We start from the raw sequence: 22,583 nt of genomic DNA, 5'->3' as shown, positions 1-22,583 counted from the left end.
AATGCACTACATCAAGATGTTTATTTTACATGGACATTCTCAAAACTGCAGGTTGAGTTACATGTCAGAAAACAGACTGAAAAGCGAGTGATAACAAGAGGAACAGTAACTACTGGGCCTAACTCCTTACTATTATAAAAATAACACATTTTATCTAAAAAGAAATATACTCCTTGAGTGCATACAAATTGAATAAAATTTCACAAAATGAATGTCCTTATTTGATGACTTGAAAGCAATACTTTTTGCAAATGGTCAGACTGCACACATTCAAGAACCTATTCATGCATTTGCGAATTATCAGTGTAGGAGTGATTAAAAAAAAAAAAAGGAAAAGATCTTCAGATAGACTTGAAAATGGAAATGGTCAAATTCATTTGGCAGATGTTCACAGTTTAAGTTCCAATTAAATAGGTCAATGAGAGTTCACATTGCCCATGCACAACAATATGCTCTAAATTGTTACGATGTGTCCAAGAGAGGACGGAGAGTAACAGATTGCTTGGTAAGATTTAAAAAGCTGCATGTTTCCGTTTTCTCTCCATTCTTCTACTCCTCTGTTGGTGTGTCTTCCTCATTGCTTTCCTGTGTTTCCAGGATTTAATCACTACCACTCTGATGTGGTTCTTTCTCTGCCTCTTCGGCAAATTGCAGCCAGTTTTCTCTGTTCTTCTCACAAGCATTCATCAGTGGAGAGCAGGTGTCGAACAGTTTTGATACAGCCTGAGGACGACAAAGAGCGAATGGTTGACAGAAGCTGAGGGCAGAGTTGGAGAGAGCTGGATAGAAACACAGACAACACTGTACGATTTTTTGTGGCAAACATGCAAAAACAAATGCAAGCATGCAGTGTAACATGCATGCATTCACAGACATTAAACAGCTCCGGCAATAACGCACCTTGTATAGTGGATAGCAGATCTCGTCAATGTATTCAACTTGCATGTATGGCAGACGGGTGCTGTTTTCTCTGTTCATTATGTCCTGATGAGAGGAAAGTGTACATTGGTCAGTAGAATAGCCATGGTTGAAAACCACATGCTTTTTCTAACATTTCCTCTCCTCAGAAAAATCCTGGGTCCTGGATCTTTTGGACATGTCCGAAACACCTCACCCTCAAAGCAGTTCAGATGCCGAACTACCTCAACTGGCTCTTTTTGATGTAGACGAACAGCAACTTTACTCTGAGCGTCTTCTGATTGGGTGAACTCCTCACCCTATCCCCAAAAGTGAGCCCAGGGATCCTTTTGAGGGATCTCATTTTGGCCAGTTAAATTGTGGTCAGCTCTCTCTTTATCATGACAGACCAGTGCAGCATTCGCATCACTGCAGACAATCCCATGAAGCCCAAACTTCACACTTAAGATAGCAACACAGTCCCACGTCAGAGTAGGCATCCACCTCTTCTGATTGAGGACCAAGGTCTCAAACTGGGACATTACAGACAACTGAGCAAAAAACGTCTTTGAAATAGTTTCTTCAGCCACTTTGCTACTAGCAGCCTGTTGCAAAGACACATCGTTTGTTTCCATTAATTAAGTTGCATCTACAAAAAAATAACACCACCTACAATGGATGAACAGTATCTTAAAGCAATGTCTTTCTCGAGCTCACACAGGACATGAGAGATGCATCTGGCTCCTCAGTGGATCTATCTATTGTTTGCTGAAACCTCGCTATGAAAGCAAGGTAAAGTAAGCAACATTTCCCAAGGACTGGACTGAAAACTGGGCTGAAAATCAGTGGCAACGGGTCTGATGGAGTGATAAATCCTCCCCAGGGCCCAGATCTCGATGTGGGATAAACTTGACAGAGAACAGAACAAAAGGCAGCCGACATCCAAAGAAGAGCTTTCGAGTGTCCTTCAAGAAGCCTGGAGAACTTTTCCTGACGACTATGTAAAGTAATTTTAAATGACAAAAAAGCTTGTCTAAGAGGGTTCAGGCTGAGTTCAAGAATGAATGTGGTTACAATAAATACTGCCTTTTAAGCTTGTTAGAATTGTACAAACTCTATTTTTTAACACCAAATTTCCATTTTTGTTTGCTCATGTTCCAGTAAATTCTTCCATTTAGTCAGTTAACATAGAAAGAGGCGAGGGATGGTTTTGCACAGTAACTAGAAACAAATAAGCAAAAAGCAAGTCTCTGCACAGCAAAACACCAACACACCGAAAGAGATTACTTTTGTATGTTTTTTTTTTAAATTCATTCATTCTTTTTGTTTCTTTCTTATCAATATCCTGCTTTGTCTACCTCTCAGGCACTTCCACTTTGATTTCATGTTGTTTGTATGTGGTAACACTTTACACCAGCATGTATTTGTAGATTTTCTGGTCACAATCTTCCATTTGGCAACAGAAGGGTACTTGTACAGTGGATTTTGAGGATCGATTGAACGGCATAAATCATAACTGGCACGACTTACAATTGGTTTGATTTTGAATTCCTCCCTCTCTTTGTCGCCTTGTGCAAAGAACTCCATAGCAACCAGGTTGGCAATCTATTGAGAGAAAAACTGAAGTCAAGGTTGCGATTGACTCAAAATTACTGAGAGATGAAGCACGCGCTGTTTCTTCATATGAAAAGCATTTTGCGAGACCAACCCTTTTTTGTTCAGGCCAAGGCTTTGTGATAGCAGAGAGGTCACTCGCTGTCATCAACATCGATCTGTTGGGTAAATGAACAACTCAAAGGGCAACTCCCAACCCTGTTCTGTTAAATACATTGTTATGACATACCCTGATTCGTATCAATTTGTCTCTCACCTCAGCAAATCTCTTTGTTTCTCACTCTTCCAGTTGACTCTGCTTTTCTCAGCAAGGGTAAAGAAGTCTTTTCTTCTCCTAAAGAACAGCGAGAAGAAACAAGGGTATGAGGGTCAGAACAATTCCTTACATAAGGCTTAAACTAGAGCTTCTTTGGCATTCAGTGTTTGTAGACCTACTGCATGTAGACGTTCAGGTCAGTGGCAAGGATTGCCCTTTTGATCATGTGTAGCACAGCTTTGTGTTCCTCCACTGACAGACCGCTGAGAATCTGACTCCCCTGGCATAAGTCGAGAGACAAACCACTTGGTGACCACCAGAGACAGTCAGGCACAAAAAACGTTATGAATGGCAGTTCATTTCATTTCATTTTCTCGTCCCAGTTCATTTACTTTACAAGCCTTTCCTGTAATCTGTGGATGCGTCTGATATAAATTTGACCGTATAAGTGAAGTGAGACCAAGCACGACGAACAGAAACAGACAAATAAAGAGCCCAACGAGAAAAAAAAACACTGGAATGTGACAAGAGGGAAAATCAAACAAAATGAAAAGTTCACTCGATCACGTCTTACATTATTGTTTAAGATGAACATGCACAGGTTGTAGTGGTGGTTCTCAAGGGAGGAGTGTCCATACAACTGAGCTAAAGGCTGCTGAGACCTACGAGAAAAAACAAAACAGTAGATGGACTGCATATAAGCAGGGAGTGATTGACAAAACATATGTATAGCATGTAGTCACTGGTGTAGTAAAACTTTTCAAGTTTTTAAGTAACAGGCAAAAAAAAAAATCGAACAGCAGAAAGGGCGTGGTAATGTTTACCTTTCTATGTAGGAGTTACTGACTCCTCTGTGGTCGATGTCATGGTTCAGAGTGGCTATCATCAACGCTAAGATCTCCAGGCGGGAAAAATTGTTCTGAGACACATAAACGTAGTTACAGTTATTGTCTGTGACTCTGTATCCAAAATCTGCAATCTGGACATTTTTGCATTCCTTCACATTGAAATCAATCCGTGTACATATGCTGTGTTTTATACATAATGTCATCTCACATGCATTTTTGTGGGGTTGGAAAAAATTAAGTAACAGGACAAGGATTTGGATAGCTTAATACTTATTACATTTCGTTTTCAGAAAACAATTGACTGTCAAATCAAATCAAATCAAATCAAATTTATTTATATAGCACATTTCATGTACAAACAGTTCAAAGTGCTTTACATAAAATAAAAGCATTGCAGCAGGGAGTGCAAGAAGCATTAAAAATACATAAAAGAATATAAAGAGAAACAAATAAAATCATTTAAATGAATTTAAAAACAGGCAACAGTCTAGATAAGTTACAAGATGTTACAGTTACTACAAAAGACTTACTTTTTTTTCACATGCTCGGTGATATTAATTGAGAAAATATTGCTAAATGAATGGATTATAGCATGAATGCATAGTTAAAACAGTTGAGCCTGCCAACTGAGACAAACATTTCCTGTCAGTAAAAAAATGTATGCAAAAAATAAAAATAAAACCTTTTTAGCATACATTTTCATTATATATATATGTATATTATGAATATACGTGTGCTCTTGATGATGTTGACAGTCAAAATTTACATCATTCAATGCTGATTGTAGCTTAAGGTGAAACATGATTGACATCTAAAGTGCAGTTCAATTGTCCTTAAGTTAAAATGAGTTGAAAGTCAGTTAAGTAAATTCAGAAATTTACATGGAAACATGTTACAAGTTTGAGATAATAGTTGCTTAAACCATGTTAAGAGATAGAGAACTTTTTTAAATTGTGGAGTTGGACTATTAAACATGTTTATATTTTATCCGTGCAAGATTTTTGGACTCCAACATGTTATAAATAGGCCTCCTGCAAAACATTAGCGTCACACTAGTCAACCACTGCCATTTTGCTGTGTATCTGGCCACTAGTTTTCCTGAATGCAAGAATTGACAGAGCTTGGCCAGCCTTCCTAACATACAGAAGAATATTGAAATGAAGAAGAACTGGATTAAGCGTTTGGCCAGCAAAACTTGAAATGCAGTACTTGTGCAGATGCTTGAGCGGTTGCAGCTAGCACAAAGGCTTTAATTTATGCTTGGATTGAAAGTTATCTGTCTTACATTGCCAATGTAAGGGGATAGTATGCGCACACACTTATAGAAGTTACACACTAGGAATCAATTGAAGAACCAACTATTTAAAGAGATTAGAGGGCTGTACATAAACTACACAGTGAACCAAAGTTGTGAGAGTAAATACTGTCAGTGGACACTTGTTGGATTGATTTTTTTTGCAGAGTAACTTTGACAGAGTTGAAGATCACTGCTAATACCTGCCTCATTTCTCACTTGTAGCTTTACAAACTTATACTGGAGACAGCTGGGATGAACTAATATATCGATACACTGCTGCGACCACCGGATTGAGTCACTCCCTAGCCTGCTGGCATACTCCTTTTAGCTCTAAAATCTTGGCTTAATCGTCAGCAGGACACACCCACCATTAGAGAGTAAGATGCACAATTCAACAATGTTCATAATGTAGTACAAAGCTTGAAGGTGACCAAAATATTCAAAATCTGTATTCATTTACTTGTCATTCATATTCATATAAGGTCTAAAATAACCGTCTTTACCCGCCTCTGAGGAACCCTGTGAGTCAAAGGAGACACCCCTATAAACCTAAGAACAGCTCAGCTTCTGAACTTAAGTAATCAAATGACAAAATATTCAATTCAATTCTCCTAATATGCAGGTTAGGCATACTTTAACTGTAAATAAATTTCCCTTGTGAGTTATCTAGTCATCCGAGGCACACACACACACCAACCTGGAGCTGGTCTGTAGCCATGAGCATTGCAAACATGCTTTGAGCAGTGCTCAGTGCATGGCTCCAGTTGTGATAAGGCACATTGCTCCTGTAGCCACGTCTCACACTCAGGACCCATTGGCACAGACTCTGGAGGGAAGACACATGTATTGGAGATGGTAAATAATCCTAATTCCAAAACGGTTGGAATGCTGTGTAAAATATACATGAAAAAATAGAATGCGATGATTTGCAAATCTCAGAATCCAATATCTTGATTTTATTATTATTATATAGAATGTTTTATTCTCAATAGAACATAGTACACATATAAAATGCTGAAAGTGTGACATTTTATTATATCATGAAAAATATTAGCTCATCTTGAATTTGACTCACACCTCAACAAGCATCCCCTTGTTGTTGTTCTTAACAACAGTCTGTAAATGTCCTGGAACTGAGAGCAGTGGCAGGAGCTTTTCCCATTCTTCTGTCATACAGGAATCTAGCGGCTCAACAGTTCCAGGTCTCTTGTCATATTTTGCATTTTATGATGCACTTAATGTTTTCAGTTGGTGAAACTGTGGCTGATAGCTTAAAAGCACTTAAAGCTGTGCTATATAAATACAATCCACTCACCATGGATTATTCGAAGTCTTCACAACTTTACATCAAGGAAAATTATTTCCTTAAATTTTTTAAGTAAATATTTCCTTAATTTTTTAAGTAAGTATTTACTTAAATTGCTTAACAATTAGTTGATGTAGTTTTTTACAGATTACTGAACCTTTAACCAGCTTTACTTCTGAGAGACTCTGCCTCTCAAAGGTGCTATTTTTATACCCAGTCATGTTACTGACATGTTGCCAATTAACCTAATTAGTTGCAACATGTTCCTCCAGCTGGTTTCAGTAAATTTTATGTTATGTTTATGCATTTAGCAGACGCTTTTATCCAAAGCGACTTACAAATAAGGATATAACATTACAGCTAACGTCAAAGCTAACAATAAACCACTAGTCAGACTCTGTCAGAGGTGACAGTGTAGAGTGCAGGCATAGAGGGAAGTACAGAAAGAGTGATAGAATTATCTATAAGGGGAGTTACAGGGATTATTACTATGTCATTTACCTTGTAATCGATATTAAACTCCTGCACCAAATTAAGGTCCAGGAACATGCGAACAGTGGCCTGGGTGGTCTGATCTTCTGGAAGGCCAAAATCGGAGAAATGGAAATCAAGAATGTTCAATGATTCAGCAGGGGGAATCGTGACCTCCTGAAAACAGAACCCCACCCCCAAAAAAAAAAATTATTGATATACACATAGGTCCAGAAAAATTCAGCCAAACACTCCTTTCCAACCTTTTCCATCACACAGTGTGGGCCGTCTAAGTTTAACATGCAGGAGAAGGTTTATTTTAGCCACTCTCTGCACACATAACAGCTGATCAAGAGCAATTAGTTGTTAGAGCATTAGGTGAATGTTAGCATGACAACCTGCTAATCAGTCGCACAGGGACAAAATCCATGACTACAGACACTGTGATAAATACAAGACAGGGAAGGAGAATAGAGCAGCTAAAGACAGCAGAGTAAATGTGAGAGATGTCAGAAAGATTCATTCAGGGAAATGTGGAGGATCTTTAGAATGTTTCAGTACAGATAATGGAGGTGTTGCCTGAAAGATTACGGCATAGACAATGGTTTATCTTTGCACATATGTGAGTTATGGTAACAAATTGGTGCGCTGCATTCCCCCCCCCAAAGATTTTACAGAAAGTACTGGGACATGCTGAAGCTGTGGTCAGAAGTTGTACATACTCATGAGGACTGTTTGTACTCTGTGGTTCATTTTGACTTTAAGCAACAACTATGACACGATTACACCGCAACTATGCTGCATTTTGTTGATGTGTTTGTAAGATTGTGTCTGTTTGTCATTCAAAACCTACAAGATGAGGAAAAAAAGATTTCCCTTTCAAATTACCTGCAGTGCCTGGATATCCTGCTCTGCTGCAGTAATGTGATAGGCGAGAACCTGTAAAATGGAATCAAACGCACAAATTTGCACAATTTTAGATTTTTGCAAACATATGAATGCATTACCTTCCAGAAGTCTGTATCCACCTGAAAGACACGCATTTTATTAAGGCAGGAATAAACCTACAAAAAAAACCCACCAATATCAGCCGCTGCAGCTCAGAAGACACTCCCTCTAAGTCAGTTCACTTAAGTTCAGTCTGACCTGCTCCACATTGAGGAGCGCAGAGCAATCTCCTCTGCAGGAGATAACCTGCTCTGTGTCTGTAGTCTGTGTGACAGATGCAGCTCAACCTGATGACACACGTGCAACGACAGTGTTGCCCTCAAAGGTCCAGAGACAGTTCATGGTAACAGACTGGCAACAAAAAGAAGACTGAGGTCAAGCTAGGTCCATAACACTAAAGTGAGGATGGCTGGAACAGAGTCTTATGGAGAGACGTGTCAATCTTCAAACTATTTCGCTTGTGTTTGTCATCAAATAAAGAAAAATATGATTTCTATTAAGATCAGTGGTGGTGATCACTTTGGAGGTGTTCTGCTGCAAGCAAAGTTGATGATCTTTACAAAATCCAAGACATACTCAACCAACATGGGTATAACTTCAACTCGCGGGCACCGTGCTAGTTTCAAATATCCCAACTTTAGCATTGAGCAGGACAATGACTCAAAGCACACCTGTTAGCTGTGCAAAATGTCTTGTCTTCAAAACTGCAGGGGAGAGACTGCAGCAAGGTACCTTGTAAACCTTACTGCCATGATGGCCATGAGTTTAATGAGCTGTGATCAAAGGTGACTACAGGTGACTATTTTGAAGACTTAGTCTGTAAAATTTAACTTTATGTTGACACTCAGAATGTTCTGTTTTGCAATTTCTTGACAGTTTTGCATGTAAATAAAATTTTCTTAAACCACAGCTGTGCTCTAGTTGTATTTTACCTCATGGGTGGGGACTAAATACATTTGACTCACAGATAAAGAAATGAGCACTATACTAGGAGAAAAAGGTACACTTCTCACCTCCTGTGTAACTTGTATACTGGCCCTCCGCACCTCAGTTATCTGGACGGCCTGAACATACTGTAAGGCCAAGCCACAGTACACAGCCAGGTCTTCCAGGAGGCGCTCATCATACCAGTTAAAGGCTTCAAATTCACCAGAGTCTCTGTTCCGTTTGTTCATCAGCTGGCACACGGCTAAATGACAACACAGAAACAGGCAGTTGAGCTAGTTTGACAAAGAAGTTTGACAAAGAAGTTTGAAAAGACGTCCTGCCTTTGGGAGCAGACCGGCCCATTCTCACGATGTGATGTTGTGAATGCTAAACGTAGTGTTGTTGTGAACAGTAAATTAAAATCTTTAAAGGAAGTGAAAAACAGGGACACATGTTTGTAAGCTCTGTGAGAGGGTCTGTCTGCAAAATGCAAGAGTGGGATAAACCGAACTGTGAGTAACACGAAGTGGACGCAACGATTGTTTAGAGAAGCCAAAGACAGGATGGGACTTGACCATAAATTCCTTACATTTGACCCCGTGGGTCACTAAAAACCATTTAGTTATTATTCAGAAAACCTGTTCAGTTGATCAAAAGACAGAGGATATAAATCACTGTGTAGCTATATGAAAAGTAGCTTTGCACTGTTAGGTCAAATGAGGTCAACCCAATGTTGAACAACATGAATTCTTTGCCATAAAGGGAACTAATCTGTACATAAATGTGAAAGTTTAAATAAACTATTGCGATAGCTCAAGTGTAACCTTTTCTTTCTGTGTTTTCCTATTACAAACTATGAGTGGACATAACCTATAATAGGTATGACCTATTAAATCTTGGATGAATCCTTGCCTTAGAGGAATTTGTCGCATGCTCATACGTAAATACTCAAGAATGATGTTAACCACATATGCTATTGCTATTTAATCTTGCCACATCCATTACATCAGGGCATCAGGGCCAAGGGACCCCTTTTGAGTGTGTCAGGGGATCCGCTAGTTAGCTTGTGGGTGAAATAATGAAAGTGAGAATGAGAAGACGTATATCATGAGCGAAAAAAGTGATCATTGTTGAGCATTTTCACTTTAGAACTGCAGTATATCAATGGCAGTATAAAAAAACATTAATTCAGTCACCAATCCAGTCAAAACAGGGTTTTTTTTCTGTTGAATTCACAAAAAAAGGGAATTTATTGGTGATCCAACAATTTTGCAACAACCTTAACCAATTCAAGCTGAACTGTTCGGGTTATAGCCCTGCAAAGAGCTGCTTAGGGTCGTCTCAGAAGTAACCCCTTCAGACCTGCATTTTTTTGGCTGAAAATTTTTTTTTTTTCAAACTGATTCTGACTCCTCTCCAACATAAAAACAAAGTGCAAAAAACACATTTTTGATATCTCATGTTTTTAATAGTATTTTTTCATGTCCATTCCAATGGACGCCACGACAAAATGGGCGTAAAATGTCATAAAAACCTAAGGAAAATAATGCTGAGTTTTTCCACATGGTAACCAATATAGTATGTCCTAAACATCTGGAACTGGATGTTTGCATGGTTTTGAGTCTGTGTACAGTTTTTAACATGCACATGAACTTTATGGTGTATCACAGAGTTGGTAGGGAACAGTAGTGAGGTCATCACCAGTAAAACCTGGAGCCTGCAAGAAGATACAGAAATAAAGCAATCTGAACATGCACATGATCACAATAGATGTGTGACTGCAGATAACATTACCTGAAAAATCTATTTTTCCCATAGTAAACTGTATGAAAATTAAAAACTTACAGGTATGTTGTATCTTTACATACTGACACTAAACATTTTAGTGTTAGCTGAACCCGCTCAACTCCTGATGTCCATTGCAATGGACATTAGACTTTGAAAAAATCCTATGAATTAATGATATGATATATATTCAAAATAACTTAAAATATTATCACTTGTAACTGTTACAATTATACTGAGAGCAAATTTATTTGGCCAGCATGAACATAAATTGATATTTTTGATTGAAAATGGACACTTACTCTTCCCTCTCTGCAGTCGCTCAGCCATGCTTGTCTTGTCTGATGTCTGTCACTCTCTCAGAGCTTGCTCAATGTCATGAAATGATTGTTATTGGATAATCAGGATCCAATCAGTAACGTGCACTGCTGGCATCATTAAATCACAGAGTATTTATTGGTTTAGAGACAGAAATATGTCATGTCCATTCCAATGGACGCAGGGTCTGAAGGGGTACGATCTATTTTTCTTACCTTGAAAGAAATGCAGCGGTGCATTTAAATGATCTGAGTTTGTCACATGAAACCACGAGAGGAGCAAATAGATGAGCCATAAATCATTAATATTCAATGCTGCCAGTCAAGAGAGGAACTTACCGATAACATTTTCAGACCTCTCGTTTCTGACAGGGCAGCAGATGATACTTCTTATTGATTCCTCAGGACTCCTTGCCATATTAAGTGTTTCCATAGCAGTCAGTGTTCGACGGGCATATGATGGATCTACATCGCTGATGTCACGCTCCCTGGGAAATGAGGAAATCATCTGGTATTAAACGACAAAAGACTAAATAGGAAGGATTAAACAATCAGTGCGCAGGCAATACCTTCTGTAGATCTGGCAGGTTGATCCGAGCTCCTCGCACTCCAAGTGTATCACACGTGAGAATGAAATCTATATTAAGGCCACCGGAAGAATAGAGAATATCAGGAAATCAAATGTATAATTTTGAAAGAAAAAAAGAAAAAAAATATATCAGGCTATGGGAATGATGTACCTCTTTGTCCGTGGCTGCCTTTTGATCACTGGGGATGAAGATGGTGCAAAACTGAGCATGTGTGAAGGGCATGATCGTGGCAGCCATCTTACTCAGCAGGGCCTCAAAAGAATGGTGCTCCCTTGATAACACCTGTGCCATCTCTATCAAAGCCTAGCAAGCACGCACATACGTTCATAGTTATATAGCATGGGCATACATGTTCTCATAGAAACAAACAGATGACATATTATTCGGTGGTTGAGTTACCTGGCTGCGTTTAGCTTCTTGTCTAGAACTCTCATACAGTTGGATGTTTTCCAGGACCATCCCCAGCATGTCCATATGATTGGACAGTACCTGACCGATAAAAGTCACCCACATTTAATTCAAGCTAAGTGCTGCCACTGACACGTGGTTCAAAATTATTATTATTTTTGTTTTTTTCGCTTTGTCGTAGTAATTCTGTTCAGCTCCAATCTCTCACCTTTTCGTCCATGTTTGTAAAAGCAGAAAGTGAACCATCACAAACATTTCTTTTGTTGATCATCACCACTACACCAACCACCTGTCCACAGAAAGAAGACTTTTTTTGAATTCATCATTTTACATTGTTGATTATAACCTCTGTTATAAAATATGGACACGCTCTCATGAAATATTCCATAATACTGAGAATGCATTCACTACATTTGCCGTGATTAAGCAACAACAAAATAAAGATTACCTCTCCTCTGTGGTTCTTGACAGGAACACTCAAAACAGTCCTGATTTTTGATGATTGATTATTATGCACGTTAAAAATGGGGTCCTGCAGAGGTGAACAAAGAACACAATTGCATAAAACCACAGGTAGGCACTGAAGCGCTGCATTAATTGCGTGTGGACATGTGTTCAGCAGATGTGTATTTCAGATCTTGAATTAATCCGGCAGCAACAGATTTGAACATCTATCCTAACTTTATATTATTCAAATTCTGTTGTGCTTCAGCTGTGTGATCCATATTTCTAATCAGTCCTAAAAAAGAAAATCCATTCCAAACTCATGCTGACCAAGGATCAACTCTATCAGGAACTGGCCTTCAACCCTAATTGGCATTGGTGGTGAAAAGAAAGAGGGCTGCAGAGTACACCAGCTAAGCCTTTTAAGTGGGCTGTGCCATCTTCCCTCATCGTGCGGGTGTGTACGTGTTGGTGTGTGCCAGGGAAGCGCACACTGCACTTTAGCAGGGTGCTTCACCATCTTAGTAACCTAATCACAGGTTTATCAGTGGAAGTAGTCTCTAAAAGGATTAAAAGTAGGTGCTTCTGACGCTCTCCAACGTGCCGTGAAACAATCAAGTTCTCACTAAAATCCAGCCTTGAGAACATGTGCACAGTCCTCATTTCTGATCTTAAATGTCCCATAGTGATCATGTGTGGAAACATCTTTCTCAGAGCTCAAGCTGCACTCATGGACTCTACAAGATTTACCTCAGATGCATCTCTCAGGTTTATTGGTGAACCTGTAGCCAACACACATTCCATGACACCCTTCAACAGCTCCTGATGTGGATGACTGTACAGGCTGCTCTCGCTCGAGCTCCTGAGGTCTGTTAAGGGCACCACTTCCTCCAAGTTGCTCCTTCCACCACAGTCTTTTCCTACAAGTGAGAGGGAACCACTTTCAGCTGACAACAGCTCTCCTGAGTGGTTGACAGCTTCCTGACAGAGCTCCGCAACAGAGCCCATCCCTCTTAGGCCTCCTCCCAGGAGCCCCACCATCCACGGGCAGCCTTCACCGCGGCCACAGGCAGCAGTCTTTGTGGCAACAGGCGCCAGGACATGTGAAGGGCAGGGAGAGCAAGGGCAAAGAGGAGAAAGTGGGCGGCAGGAGGTGAAAGTGAAGCGGGAGGAGCGGGGAGAGCGAGGGGAGCAGGGGGAGTGACACGAGTGATCCATCCATTCATGGGCACTGAGATTTGAAGTGAGGGGGTTAAGCCTGTCTGCTGAAGAGGAGACGTTCAGATGGGAGCTGGTCAGCGAAGTGGATTTTCTGCGATGAGGAACTATCGTGAGCAGGTTAGAGTGGTCAGAGATGCTCCTGGGAAACCTGGGACTCATGGGCGACATCTCTGGCTGAGGACCACTCACCCTGAAATCACAGTCAGCACAGATTGACTCGCTTGGTGGGAGAGCAAAGGTCAGGCAGGATAAAACAAAAAAAGAAAAAAAAGAAGAAAGAAAGAAAGAAAACCACATTGTTTTTGTAGAAATCATGAATCAGTCATAAATAAGACATTTTTTTGACAGCCTAATCTAATGTGAAATGTGAAAAAAGTTTTTTTTTTTCCCAACACGATTCATTATCCCACATTTAAAAAGTATAGCACATTTAGTCTTATCTGTCAAACATAGGCTGTGGTTGGAAAATAAGGATTCTTACGTTGAAGATCTGCGTGAAAAGTATTCCCTGGTGAAGTCAGAGTGGTCATCCAGCCATGCTTGGTCGCTCGACAAATCGCCGACAAATTCCCCGCTACGCGCCTTGCATCGGGGGCTCCACAGCGGGGAAAAGAGCCACCCGGTGCCTTGTACTATCGGCGAGTCGCTTGCTGCGATCCTGCGGAAAGACTTCCCTGGGCCGGCGGCAGGAGCCGGAGAAGCCCCGCGAATGCTGCCAGGCTCCATGGACTCCGGTGCTTCAGGGCAGAGGCGGGCAGGGCATCCCCTCATCCGTGTACAGCTAAAAGGAGAAACACCTGCCATGTAGGAGGAGGTAGAGAGGGAGATTAGTGACGCGTCAAAGAGCAGGGCGACATCTAGCCTATAGAGAAGCCTCTGAGTAAATGTAATCCTCTGACCTTTTTTTAGCTGTTCTGGGGCAACGGTACAGGGAACATATTTAAACGTCGGTACAGAATTAATGGACTGAGTCCATGCTCAGGGTTTGCACCACCAGGAATCGCACACAACCATGGAAATACAGAGAGAAAAACAATTTTTTTTTTTACAATTCCAAGTCAATATTTGGTATGACCACTTTTATTTTTCATCTGCAAACGCATCATTTTTTTCAGGCCTGCCTCTTCCTTTTTTATCGTCCACTTATCCAAATCAACGTTTTAAAAATGACACATATTCTTCCGCAAAGTGGTTTGCTTTGGTGGATCAGGAAGTAATGTAGCTGGTGTGATCCTAAAGGAGTAATGATGAAATGGTTGTCTCTGAAAAAAAAAAGTCTAGTTCTGTTTGATACTGCAGATCAGTATTGAACATTATCACTTCAGACCTTGAGACCTTGTAAGGACAAGAGGACATAAAGGCTAAAAGCCGTTTTTAAAAAAAAAATTAAGCACCAGATGCCAAACGTTTCTGTAATAAGAGAGCTTATTGAACACTGCTGTGTTCCCGAGAGAAAAAGCTGCATCTGCTATCAGAAACCAAGAAAATAAGACAGCTGTGTGAGTGTTTCCCCCTTTAAAACATGATTATATGGTGTAATTTAGATCTTTCAGTTAGGAAAAAAAAAATACATTTACTATCACAATTGAACACTTGTGTGCATTTTTAGTTCCTTCTGTCTTTTTAGGTTGAGCAGAACCTGATATGTATAAAACCTGAGCATTGTTTTTAAACAGGAAGTAGCTTTTTGAGAAAAAAAAAAGAAGACCGTTTGTCAATGTTACCCTATGTCCTTATAATGTTTAAAATAAGGAATTTCCTCTCCAGCTGGAGCTGCACATCACTAATCATTGAATGGCTCCCTCTGCTGGTCTCACAAGCTCCTCACCACCTGCAGTGGGCGGATCCACCACTGACAGCTGTGCTGTGATAGGCTTCTCCTGGAGGAGGCTGCCATGACACTGGATGCTGCACAGAATCAGATCTCCAGCATCGGCAGGCAGCGGTCCTCCATCCTCCTTGCTATCCCTCTCTCTTTCTCTCTTTTCTCCTTCTTTGCCTCTCCTCCTCATTCTGCCACCCTTGCTCTCTGTTTCTCGGTCCCTTGTCCCCTCCCTTCGACGGACACGCACAGGCCTGCTCGAGCAACACTGCAGCAGAGGACCGTGCACACACACACCAGCAGCAGGAATAGCAGTAGCAGGCGGACTGGTAGGTGTGCTGAGGCCTTTCTCCCTCCCTCCTGCAGCACAGGCAAGACATAGCATTCTCCTTTGATCTCTGTCAAGGACTATTTATTTGACAAGTGTATGTGTGTGTGTAAGGGTGCGTGTGTGAGTGTGTGCGCGTGTGTGTGAGGGAGAAGGGTATCAGGGAGGACTACCACACCCTGAGATCATTTACTACCACTGGATAAATGATGCAGTGGACATTTTTCACACTTACACCATTTTTACCCTGTATTCATTTCTCTATGCATACAGAGGCAACACAAGGAATCAGTTCTCTGTTTGAATAGTATATTTTCCTCCACAGCACAGATATTTGCTCCATCACTGACTAGGCCTTATACACACATGTGTCTTTGCTAATGAAGGTGTTGAATGTCTAAGGTTACACAATTTGGCTTGTTGTGTGCACGTATTATCAACCAGCCTGACGACAGTTGTTCTGTCTCCTTTCTGAACCCATCTTCTTCCCCAGCCTCTCCATCTCCATTGCTCTTCTGTTCTTCTGTTCTCCTCCTCTTTCTCCTTCCTCATTTTCTCCCTCTCACACCTCCTCTCGTTTTGGCCAGCCGGTTTCCCAGGATGCCTTGCTTCAGGCCGCTCCGGTAGGCCCTAGCAGCATGGGCGAAGCCTGGGTGGGAAGAGATATTACGGATTGGACCCTTCCCCCGAGGACGGGCGCACTGGCGGGTCACCCTCCCTCAGCTTCAGATGGGCGAGGACGCTGAGAGCTCCAAAATCAACCACACCTTTCTGCGAGACTACGTCACTGAAGGTGTGTCACCGCCGACGCTTTGGGCTCTGAAAACTGATGAGTTTATTTTAGCTGCCGGGGTGCCATATGGGCTGCACCGCTGGATAGAAGAAATGGAAGATGACACTGATCACTCTGTTACTGATCAGGAGGTTTGCAGCAGTTTGCAAAACTTTGCAATGATCCAGTATTTGTTCTATATTTCGCAACCCTGTCCACATTTTCTGTGTAATTGATGTGTCCTTTCTTTTGCCATCCTCTTCTTCTTTTTATGCCAACCATCATCCCACCTAATTTTCTCCCATTTTTCCTCCCCAGCTGATGTCATCTCTACGGTGGAGTTTAACCAGACAGGGGACCTGCTGGCCACAGGGGATAAAGGTGGCCGAGTGGTCATTTTTCAAAGAGAAACTGAGGTCAGGTTACCTTGCAACAATGAGAACTCTCTGTAACCAATAGATTATAGTTTAGAGGTGTTTACTGGGAGCTGTCTTTTAATCACTTTCCTCAGTCTAAAGGGGAGTCAGAGGAGACAGGGGAGACAGGGGACTCTGGGGAGTACAATGTCTACAGCACGTTCCAGAGCCACGAGCCTGACTTTGACTACTTGAAGAGCCTGGAGATAGAGGAGAAGATCAACAAGATCCGATGGCTGCCGCAGCAGAATGCCGCTCATTTCCTGCTCTCCACCAATGGTAAGAGTGTGTGACATCTCAGGCTCTGACAGAAAAGCATGCTGAATTTAGGTACGAATTCATTCTAAAAGATAACAGAATTAACACAGTTGAGCATGGAATCAGTTACAAACTCTGGCGGCATGGTTTTGTTATCATGGTAGGATGAAAAGACATCCATTGAAATCTCCCTTGTGGATACAATAGCATCACCATCTTGTTCTAGTATAACCAGCATTATTTAATCTGTGCTGTAATTATACTCCCACGTGAAACTTAATTGCTTTTGAATTGGTGAGACGACACTCATATTTGTAAAAAAAAAACGACTTCAATTTAGGAAATGCTTTGCCTCCAAAAAATACACTACGACAACATCTCGATTTAATTGATTTTCTTGATTTTCTTGATTCACTTATGTCCGTCCAAATGAAGTGCAAGAAATGATTATGTCCTCTCTTCCTTTGTATGAGCGCTGTGTGAGTTTTCTCTTCGCTAAATCCACGCTCCTGGTGTGAAAATATGAATATCCTGTCACAGATAAGACCATTAAACTGTGGAAGGTGAGTGAGAGAGACAAGAGACCGGAGGGTTACAACCTGAAAGATGAGGAGGGACGGCTCAAGGATATTTCTACCATCACCTCTCTGCAGGTACAAGGTCACGCCGAAGCACAGATTTACTTGTTCAGTCATCTATGTATCAGGTTGGCATTCGAATAGCCAACAGGCTATTTGCCTGTTATGCATTTGCTCTGTACCTTGCGCGACCGCCGGCTCTCGTGTCCTCTGGTTTTGCCCCTTCTTGTGTTTCTTTTATCATACTTTTTCTTATCTTTCAAATCTCCCTGTCTAAGGTGCCAGTGCTGAAACCAACAGATCTAATGGTTGAGGTTCGTCCCCGACGAGTGTTTGCAAACGGACACACCTACCATGTCAACTCCATCTCTGTCAACAGCGATGGGGAAACCTACATGTCTGCCGATGACCTCCGCATCAATATGTGGCACCTGGGCATCACGGACCGTAGTTTCAGTATCCTTTGCGTCCATGATTTGCTTTGTTTATCCCATACTGTTTTTAGTTTTAACCCCACAAACACCATCTCCTGCTATTCATCACTCTGTAGCTCTGCTCTGATTTTTTCCTGTGTAACTCAATCTCTCAATGCAGGATGCATCTCAGGTGTCAAAGAGTATGCAATTCCCCAAACTGCACAGAAGTAAAATCTTTTGCTCACTCAAAATAGTAAAAAAAACACACGTTTATGTAAGTAAGGGAAATTAATTAATGACATTTATGAATTCAGTTTGCATATATGCAATTATTTTCCCCGCCAAAATGAATGTTTTTAGTATGATTACGTTTTGGTCAGAGCAAAGTAACATGCAAACTCTGTATTAACGTATAATTTTGTGTACTAATATGTATGACAGTCATATATATCCATGCACTATAATGCTCATTAACAAAGCACATGGACGATATTTGACATCCATCCTCTTTGGCATTCTGTCAAGTAATAATTACCGATGGCAACAACATCAACTCTGCGACTGAACCATCTGATGCACAAAGTACATTACTACATTTGCATATATATTTCAATGGGAGTGCTGTGAATTGCCAGAAGTGGGCATTTAGCGCAGGCTGTAGCATGCCACACTGACTGCCTTCAGTATTTTCCATTCAAATCAAAGCTGACCTAGAAAATCATAGAAGCATCTATGGAAGACAAGTTTAAATAATTCACTCAGCAGTACACTTTCTGCTGAACCACATAGGACAGCCACAAATAGAACAAACTGAGGAACAAAGTGTGCGTGCATATTGAGGGTTGGTAAAGGAGAATTATTTAAATGGTACTCTACTCTTATTTGGTTGGGATTATAAACTAAGAAGCAAGCAGAGACATTTGTTCTCACTGAAAAGTCTGAAAAAGATTAATGAATTTGCAGGTCACAAAATATGAATGCTGTCATCACACTTTGTACATCTCCATTCCCCAGATGTATGTGGTGTTCATGACCTCTGTGGTTTTTTTTCCTTGACGGACCTTCCCCTCAGATATTGTCGACATCAAACCAGCCAACATGGAGGATCTGACGGAGGTGATAACAGCAGCAGAGTTCCACCCTCACCACTGCCACTTGTTTGTGTACAGCAGCAGTAAGGGAACCCTGCGCCTCTGTGACATGAGAGCCTCTGCACTTTGTGACAGACATACCAAACGTGAGCATGTTGTACAGCTTACAGAATTGAATGTAAACTAGAGGAGAGCATAAAGAATCCCTGTCTCACAAAACAAAATCTCTAATCATTTGTGTAAATAAGCAGTGAAGTGCACCTTATCACTCTGTGTTTAATCAGTTTTCGAGGAGCCTGAGGATCCAGGGAGCCGCTCCTTCTTCTCCGAGATTATTTCCTCTGTGTCAGATGTCAAGTTCAGCCACAGCGGACGCTACCTGCTGACAAGAGACTACCTCACCGCAAAGGTGTGGGACCTGAATATGGACAAAGGCCCTGTGGAAACTTACCAGGTAAGATAGCTCTCTAGATTAGTGTCTGTTTTTATTTTTCAACTTTCCATTTCAAATTACCTGCCCTGAAAGCTTGTTGCTCCCTATTTTTAGACATCTTTCTGAAAAATGGCACAAGCCCTACATTGTCAGACTCGGGACATGTGTTGCTTAGTTTTTGTATTACTACTGCAAATTCTGTACATTGTTACACGAGAGGTAAGTAGCAGACAGAATCTGAACATATGCGGCTTGATGTAGATGTTGGGCTCGCATGTGATCAATCTGAATCTACTCCAGACACTAATGCTGACTGTGCACATCTTTCCCAGGTCCACGAATACCTGAGGAATAAGCTGTGTTCCCTTTATGAGAACGACTGCATCTTTGACAAGTTTGAGTGTGTCTGGAACAGCTCAGACAGGTAAGTGGTAGATGGGGACAGACACTGAACACTATATTTGAGTGCATTTGAAAGCTAAGCAGTCAATCTGAGGCTGTTTACTGTGATCTTCTTAATGCCTTGCCTCTGCTGTTATCCAACATTTAAATCAATGCCAGAGACAAGCTTTGCAGACATCAAATCAATCCTCTTGCCCTCAATTTTGTTTTCCTCTTCCTTCCCCTGCTTCCTTACCTTCTCTCCTCTCCTCTCCTCTGACCCAGTGTGATCATGACGGGGGCTTACAACAGCTTCTTCCGGATGTTCGACAGGGAGACAGGCCGAGGTGTGACCCTGGAGGCGTGGCGGGAGAGCAGCAAGCCTCGAGCTGTGCTGCGGACCCGCCGCGTGTACACGGGTGGTAAGCGTCGCCGTGGCGATGTGGGCGTTGACAGCCTGGACTTCACCAAGAAAATCCTGCACATGGCTTGGCACCCATCAGAGAATATAATTGCCATAGCAGCCACCAACAACTTGTACATCTTTCAGGATCGGGTCAACCCTGAGACACAGGTGCAGTGACAAGACTGGTGGGAAATGTGGGACTTTCATCAAACTGTTTTACAGAATCACAAACTCAAATGTATATGAATGTTAAAGGGAGACGCTTGAGTCAGGCTGTATTACAACATACAGCGACGCAGCCTCTTTTGATTGGATAAACGATAAAATTTTAGGACTATTCAATCTATTTAATTCGATCACCAAGGAAGGAAGGTGTGTAATCCTTTTTCAAGACAGAGATTAACTGACATCTCTAGTGGCCATTGAGATGTTTTTGTAGATGCTACACTCTACTCCCACTTTTTGAAGATGTTTGCATAATTTCCCCCTCTAGGGGCAGTGGATGAGGTGCAGGGACACCTCTCCATCTCCAGTGACTCAGTGCTGTTGATCACACCATGTTGCACCACTCACTAATGTGCATTTCACACTAAATGTGCTTGTTAACATAAGAGAAGAGATGTCTGATGCGGAAAAACATACTTGAGATGACTGGATGAATTTGCTTGACGTTGCATCTACATCGAAGCCTTTTGAATATGGAATGGTGTTATTGTGTAGGTCTTCACGTTGTGTTCTCTTTTTCTCTGTTGGGTGTCAGCAGCAACTGAACCTCTCCTTTAGAGCAGTGCTCTTGGAGACTGCACGCGTAATTGCCCTGTAATCTTTGCCCTCTTCACTTTGCAATAACAGCAGTAACAAGAACAGTGCAGCAGTGTTCCTGCTTTAAAACATAAGTTCTTCTTCTGCAGGTGATATAAGTATATCCACTCTTTTTACAGTAAGCTGTAAATATTCTGTTTGTTTCTTTTTGCTTTTTGCGATACCACGTTGGCTCTAGAGAGTTAACAGATTTTGTTGAGTACACTGTATATGAACATGAGATCTCACTTTAAAGAAAGGTTACCGAATCACGCCATTTCTGATATTTTTGTGAAGCAATACATAAATAGCTATCGCTGGCTGCAGAGAGTGCAGGGAGAATTGTACACAAATCAACACTTAATGGTTTGTTGTGTTGTTTTTTTTTTAAGCTCGTATTTGATTTCAATGGCTGTGTCAAAGTTAAGTTCCTGTCCAAAATCCACACGATAATTGTGAGAATCAGTTTCTTAATGATGGGCTCACTCATATATTCTCAAATTAAGGCTAATTGGGGTTCAAACATACCAAAATTACGAAAAATGGAATTGCCATTAAGTGTGCAGGATTGAAATGAGCATTGTTTATTAAGGGATCTCACAATCATCAAAAATGTGCACATTGTTTATAAATGAGACCCCCGATTCAGCTAATCAAAGTTGTGATGAATTAATTTATGTCTAGTATATTTTAGGGTCCGAGGTGATCATCAGTGCAATATCTCATTATGTACGTCACTGAAAAGTCTTCAATGTCCAAAAAATCACGTCACGTTTTAGCTGTCATACTTTATACCTCACAATGCCGCATGCTACTCTGGGGCGCGACACTGAAGGCTGAAGATACACAGCATTAAGGGAATGGTTGTCAACTGCTTGACAAAAAAAATCACTGCTTACAGTGAAGTGCTTTGTTCTCAAGTGACCTTGGTCGTGATGGGATGATTGTAAGTTGCTCGGGGACATGCTGATTGCTATGCTAATGATAGCAGGTGAAATAACAAAAATCAGTCAAGGGGGGGAGCGTCTCTTTGCACCTTTTCAAAAATCTAAAATCCGAAGGGTCATCAGTAGTTCACCGTGTAAACCTTTAATCACATGAACTTGTCATCAAATCGGTTCCAGTTGTCTACCCTCTCCCCACTTTTCTCCTCCTTTTTTTGAAAGCAAACACTATCTTGTGCACAAACATAACCCACAAGAAAATGGTTTAAAGAATGACCAGCCACCCAAAGCATTATACAAAGCTCGTCCCCTCAGGGATGAACTGTAGTTTAGTTAGTTGTAATTGCATCCTGGCCACCACCACATGCGAGCCGTGATAGGATTTGTGTTCAGGATCACAGCAGCAGCAGCATGTTGCCATTACTCAATGCTACTAGCGTGTATATCTATCATAGAAAAAAAGACAAGACTAACCGTACAAGAACATAACTTAAATGAGGTGAATGAAAGGAATGTGCATTAATAAAGTGATAAAAAAATATGACAAAGATGTGTTGAACTTGTTTTTTGTCTGAACCAGGGAGGCATCGTGTTTTTTGGTCTATTGT

The 22,583-nt window shown here is 41.2% G+C and overlaps 2 protein-coding genes across 3 annotated transcripts; one reads left to right on the top strand and one right to left on the bottom strand.

Annotated features, from left to right (window-relative positions):
• Window positions 1-84: 84 nt before the first annotated feature.
• On the bottom strand, window positions 85-14,062 carry pde5aa (phosphodiesterase 5A, cGMP-specific, a). Its single transcript, XM_075462792.1, has 20 exons — window positions 13,811-14,062; window positions 12,859-13,519; window positions 12,113-12,196; window positions 11,873-11,953; window positions 11,656-11,745; window positions 11,407-11,559; window positions 11,236-11,303; window positions 11,006-11,154; window positions 8,651-8,826; window positions 7,578-7,628; window positions 6,720-6,866; window positions 5,610-5,738; window positions 3,592-3,686; window positions 3,342-3,429; window positions 2,947-3,047; window positions 2,768-2,845; window positions 2,606-2,669; window positions 2,428-2,502; window positions 901-984; window positions 85-723 (listed from the first exon to the last, which is right to left on the bottom strand). The coding sequence occupies exons 1-20, from the start codon at window positions 14,053-14,055 to the stop codon at window positions 601-603; spliced, it is 2,742 nt and encodes a 913-aa protein (XP_075318907.1). The 5' UTR covers window positions 14,056-14,062; the 3' UTR covers window positions 85-600.
• A 1,158-nt stretch (window positions 14,063-15,220) lies between these two features.
• ppp2r2ca (protein phosphatase 2, regulatory subunit B, gamma a) lies at window positions 15,221-22,523 on the top strand. Of its 2 annotated transcripts, none has more exons than XM_075462794.1 (10): window positions 15,221-15,480; window positions 16,067-16,272; window positions 16,570-16,667; window positions 16,763-16,946; window positions 17,466-17,578; window positions 17,782-17,959; window positions 18,992-19,156; window positions 19,295-19,464; window positions 19,776-19,867; window positions 20,110-22,523. In XM_075462794.1, the coding sequence occupies exons 2-10, from the start codon at window positions 16,209-16,211 to the stop codon at window positions 20,405-20,407; spliced, it is 1,362 nt and encodes a 453-aa protein (XP_075318909.1). In that variant the 5' UTR covers window positions 15,221-15,480; window positions 16,067-16,208; the 3' UTR covers window positions 20,408-22,523. The 2 variants fall into 2 exon arrangements, with proteins under 2 accessions (XP_075318909.1, XP_075318908.1); XM_075462793.1 differs by having other exon boundaries at window positions 15,973-16,272.
• The last annotated feature ends 60 nt before the right edge of the window (window positions 22,524-22,583 follow it).

This window comes from Odontesthes bonariensis, chromosome 4, assembly GCF_027942865.1.
Source record: "Odontesthes bonariensis isolate fOdoBon6 chromosome 4, fOdoBon6.hap1, whole genome shotgun sequence".
NCBI lineage: Eukaryota > Metazoa > Chordata > Actinopteri > Atheriniformes > Atherinopsidae > Odontesthes > Odontesthes bonariensis.
Note: the sequence above shows the minus strand (reverse complement) of the source record. Positions and strands in the feature narration are given on the sequence as shown.

Excerpts from the sequence above, each read along its gene's own strand:
- pde5aa (XM_075462792.1), bottom strand. The coding sequence starts at position 14,055 with ATGGAGCCTGGCAGCATTCGCGGGGCTTCTCCGGCTCCTGCCGCCGGC. Across the intron at positions 11,304-11,406 it reads AGGCAGCCACGGACAAAGAG|ATTTCATTCTCACGTGTGAT; the intron begins GTACATCATTCC and ends GCCTTAATATAG. Across the intron at positions 2,670-2,767 it reads AAACAAAGAGATTTGCTGAG|ATCGATGTTGATGACAGCGA; the intron begins GTGAGAGACAAA and ends TTTACCCAACAG.
- ppp2r2ca (XM_075462794.1), top strand. The coding sequence starts at position 16,209 with ATGGGCGAGGACGCTGAGAGCTCCAAAATCAACCACACCTTTCTGCGA. Across the intron at positions 17,960-18,991 it reads CATCACGGACCGTAGTTTCA|ATATTGTCGACATCAAACCA; the intron begins GTATCCTTTGCG and ends CCTTCCCCTCAG. Across the intron at positions 19,465-19,775 it reads GCCCTGTGGAAACTTACCAG|GTCCACGAATACCTGAGGAA; the intron begins GTAAGATAGCTC and ends CATCTTTCCCAG.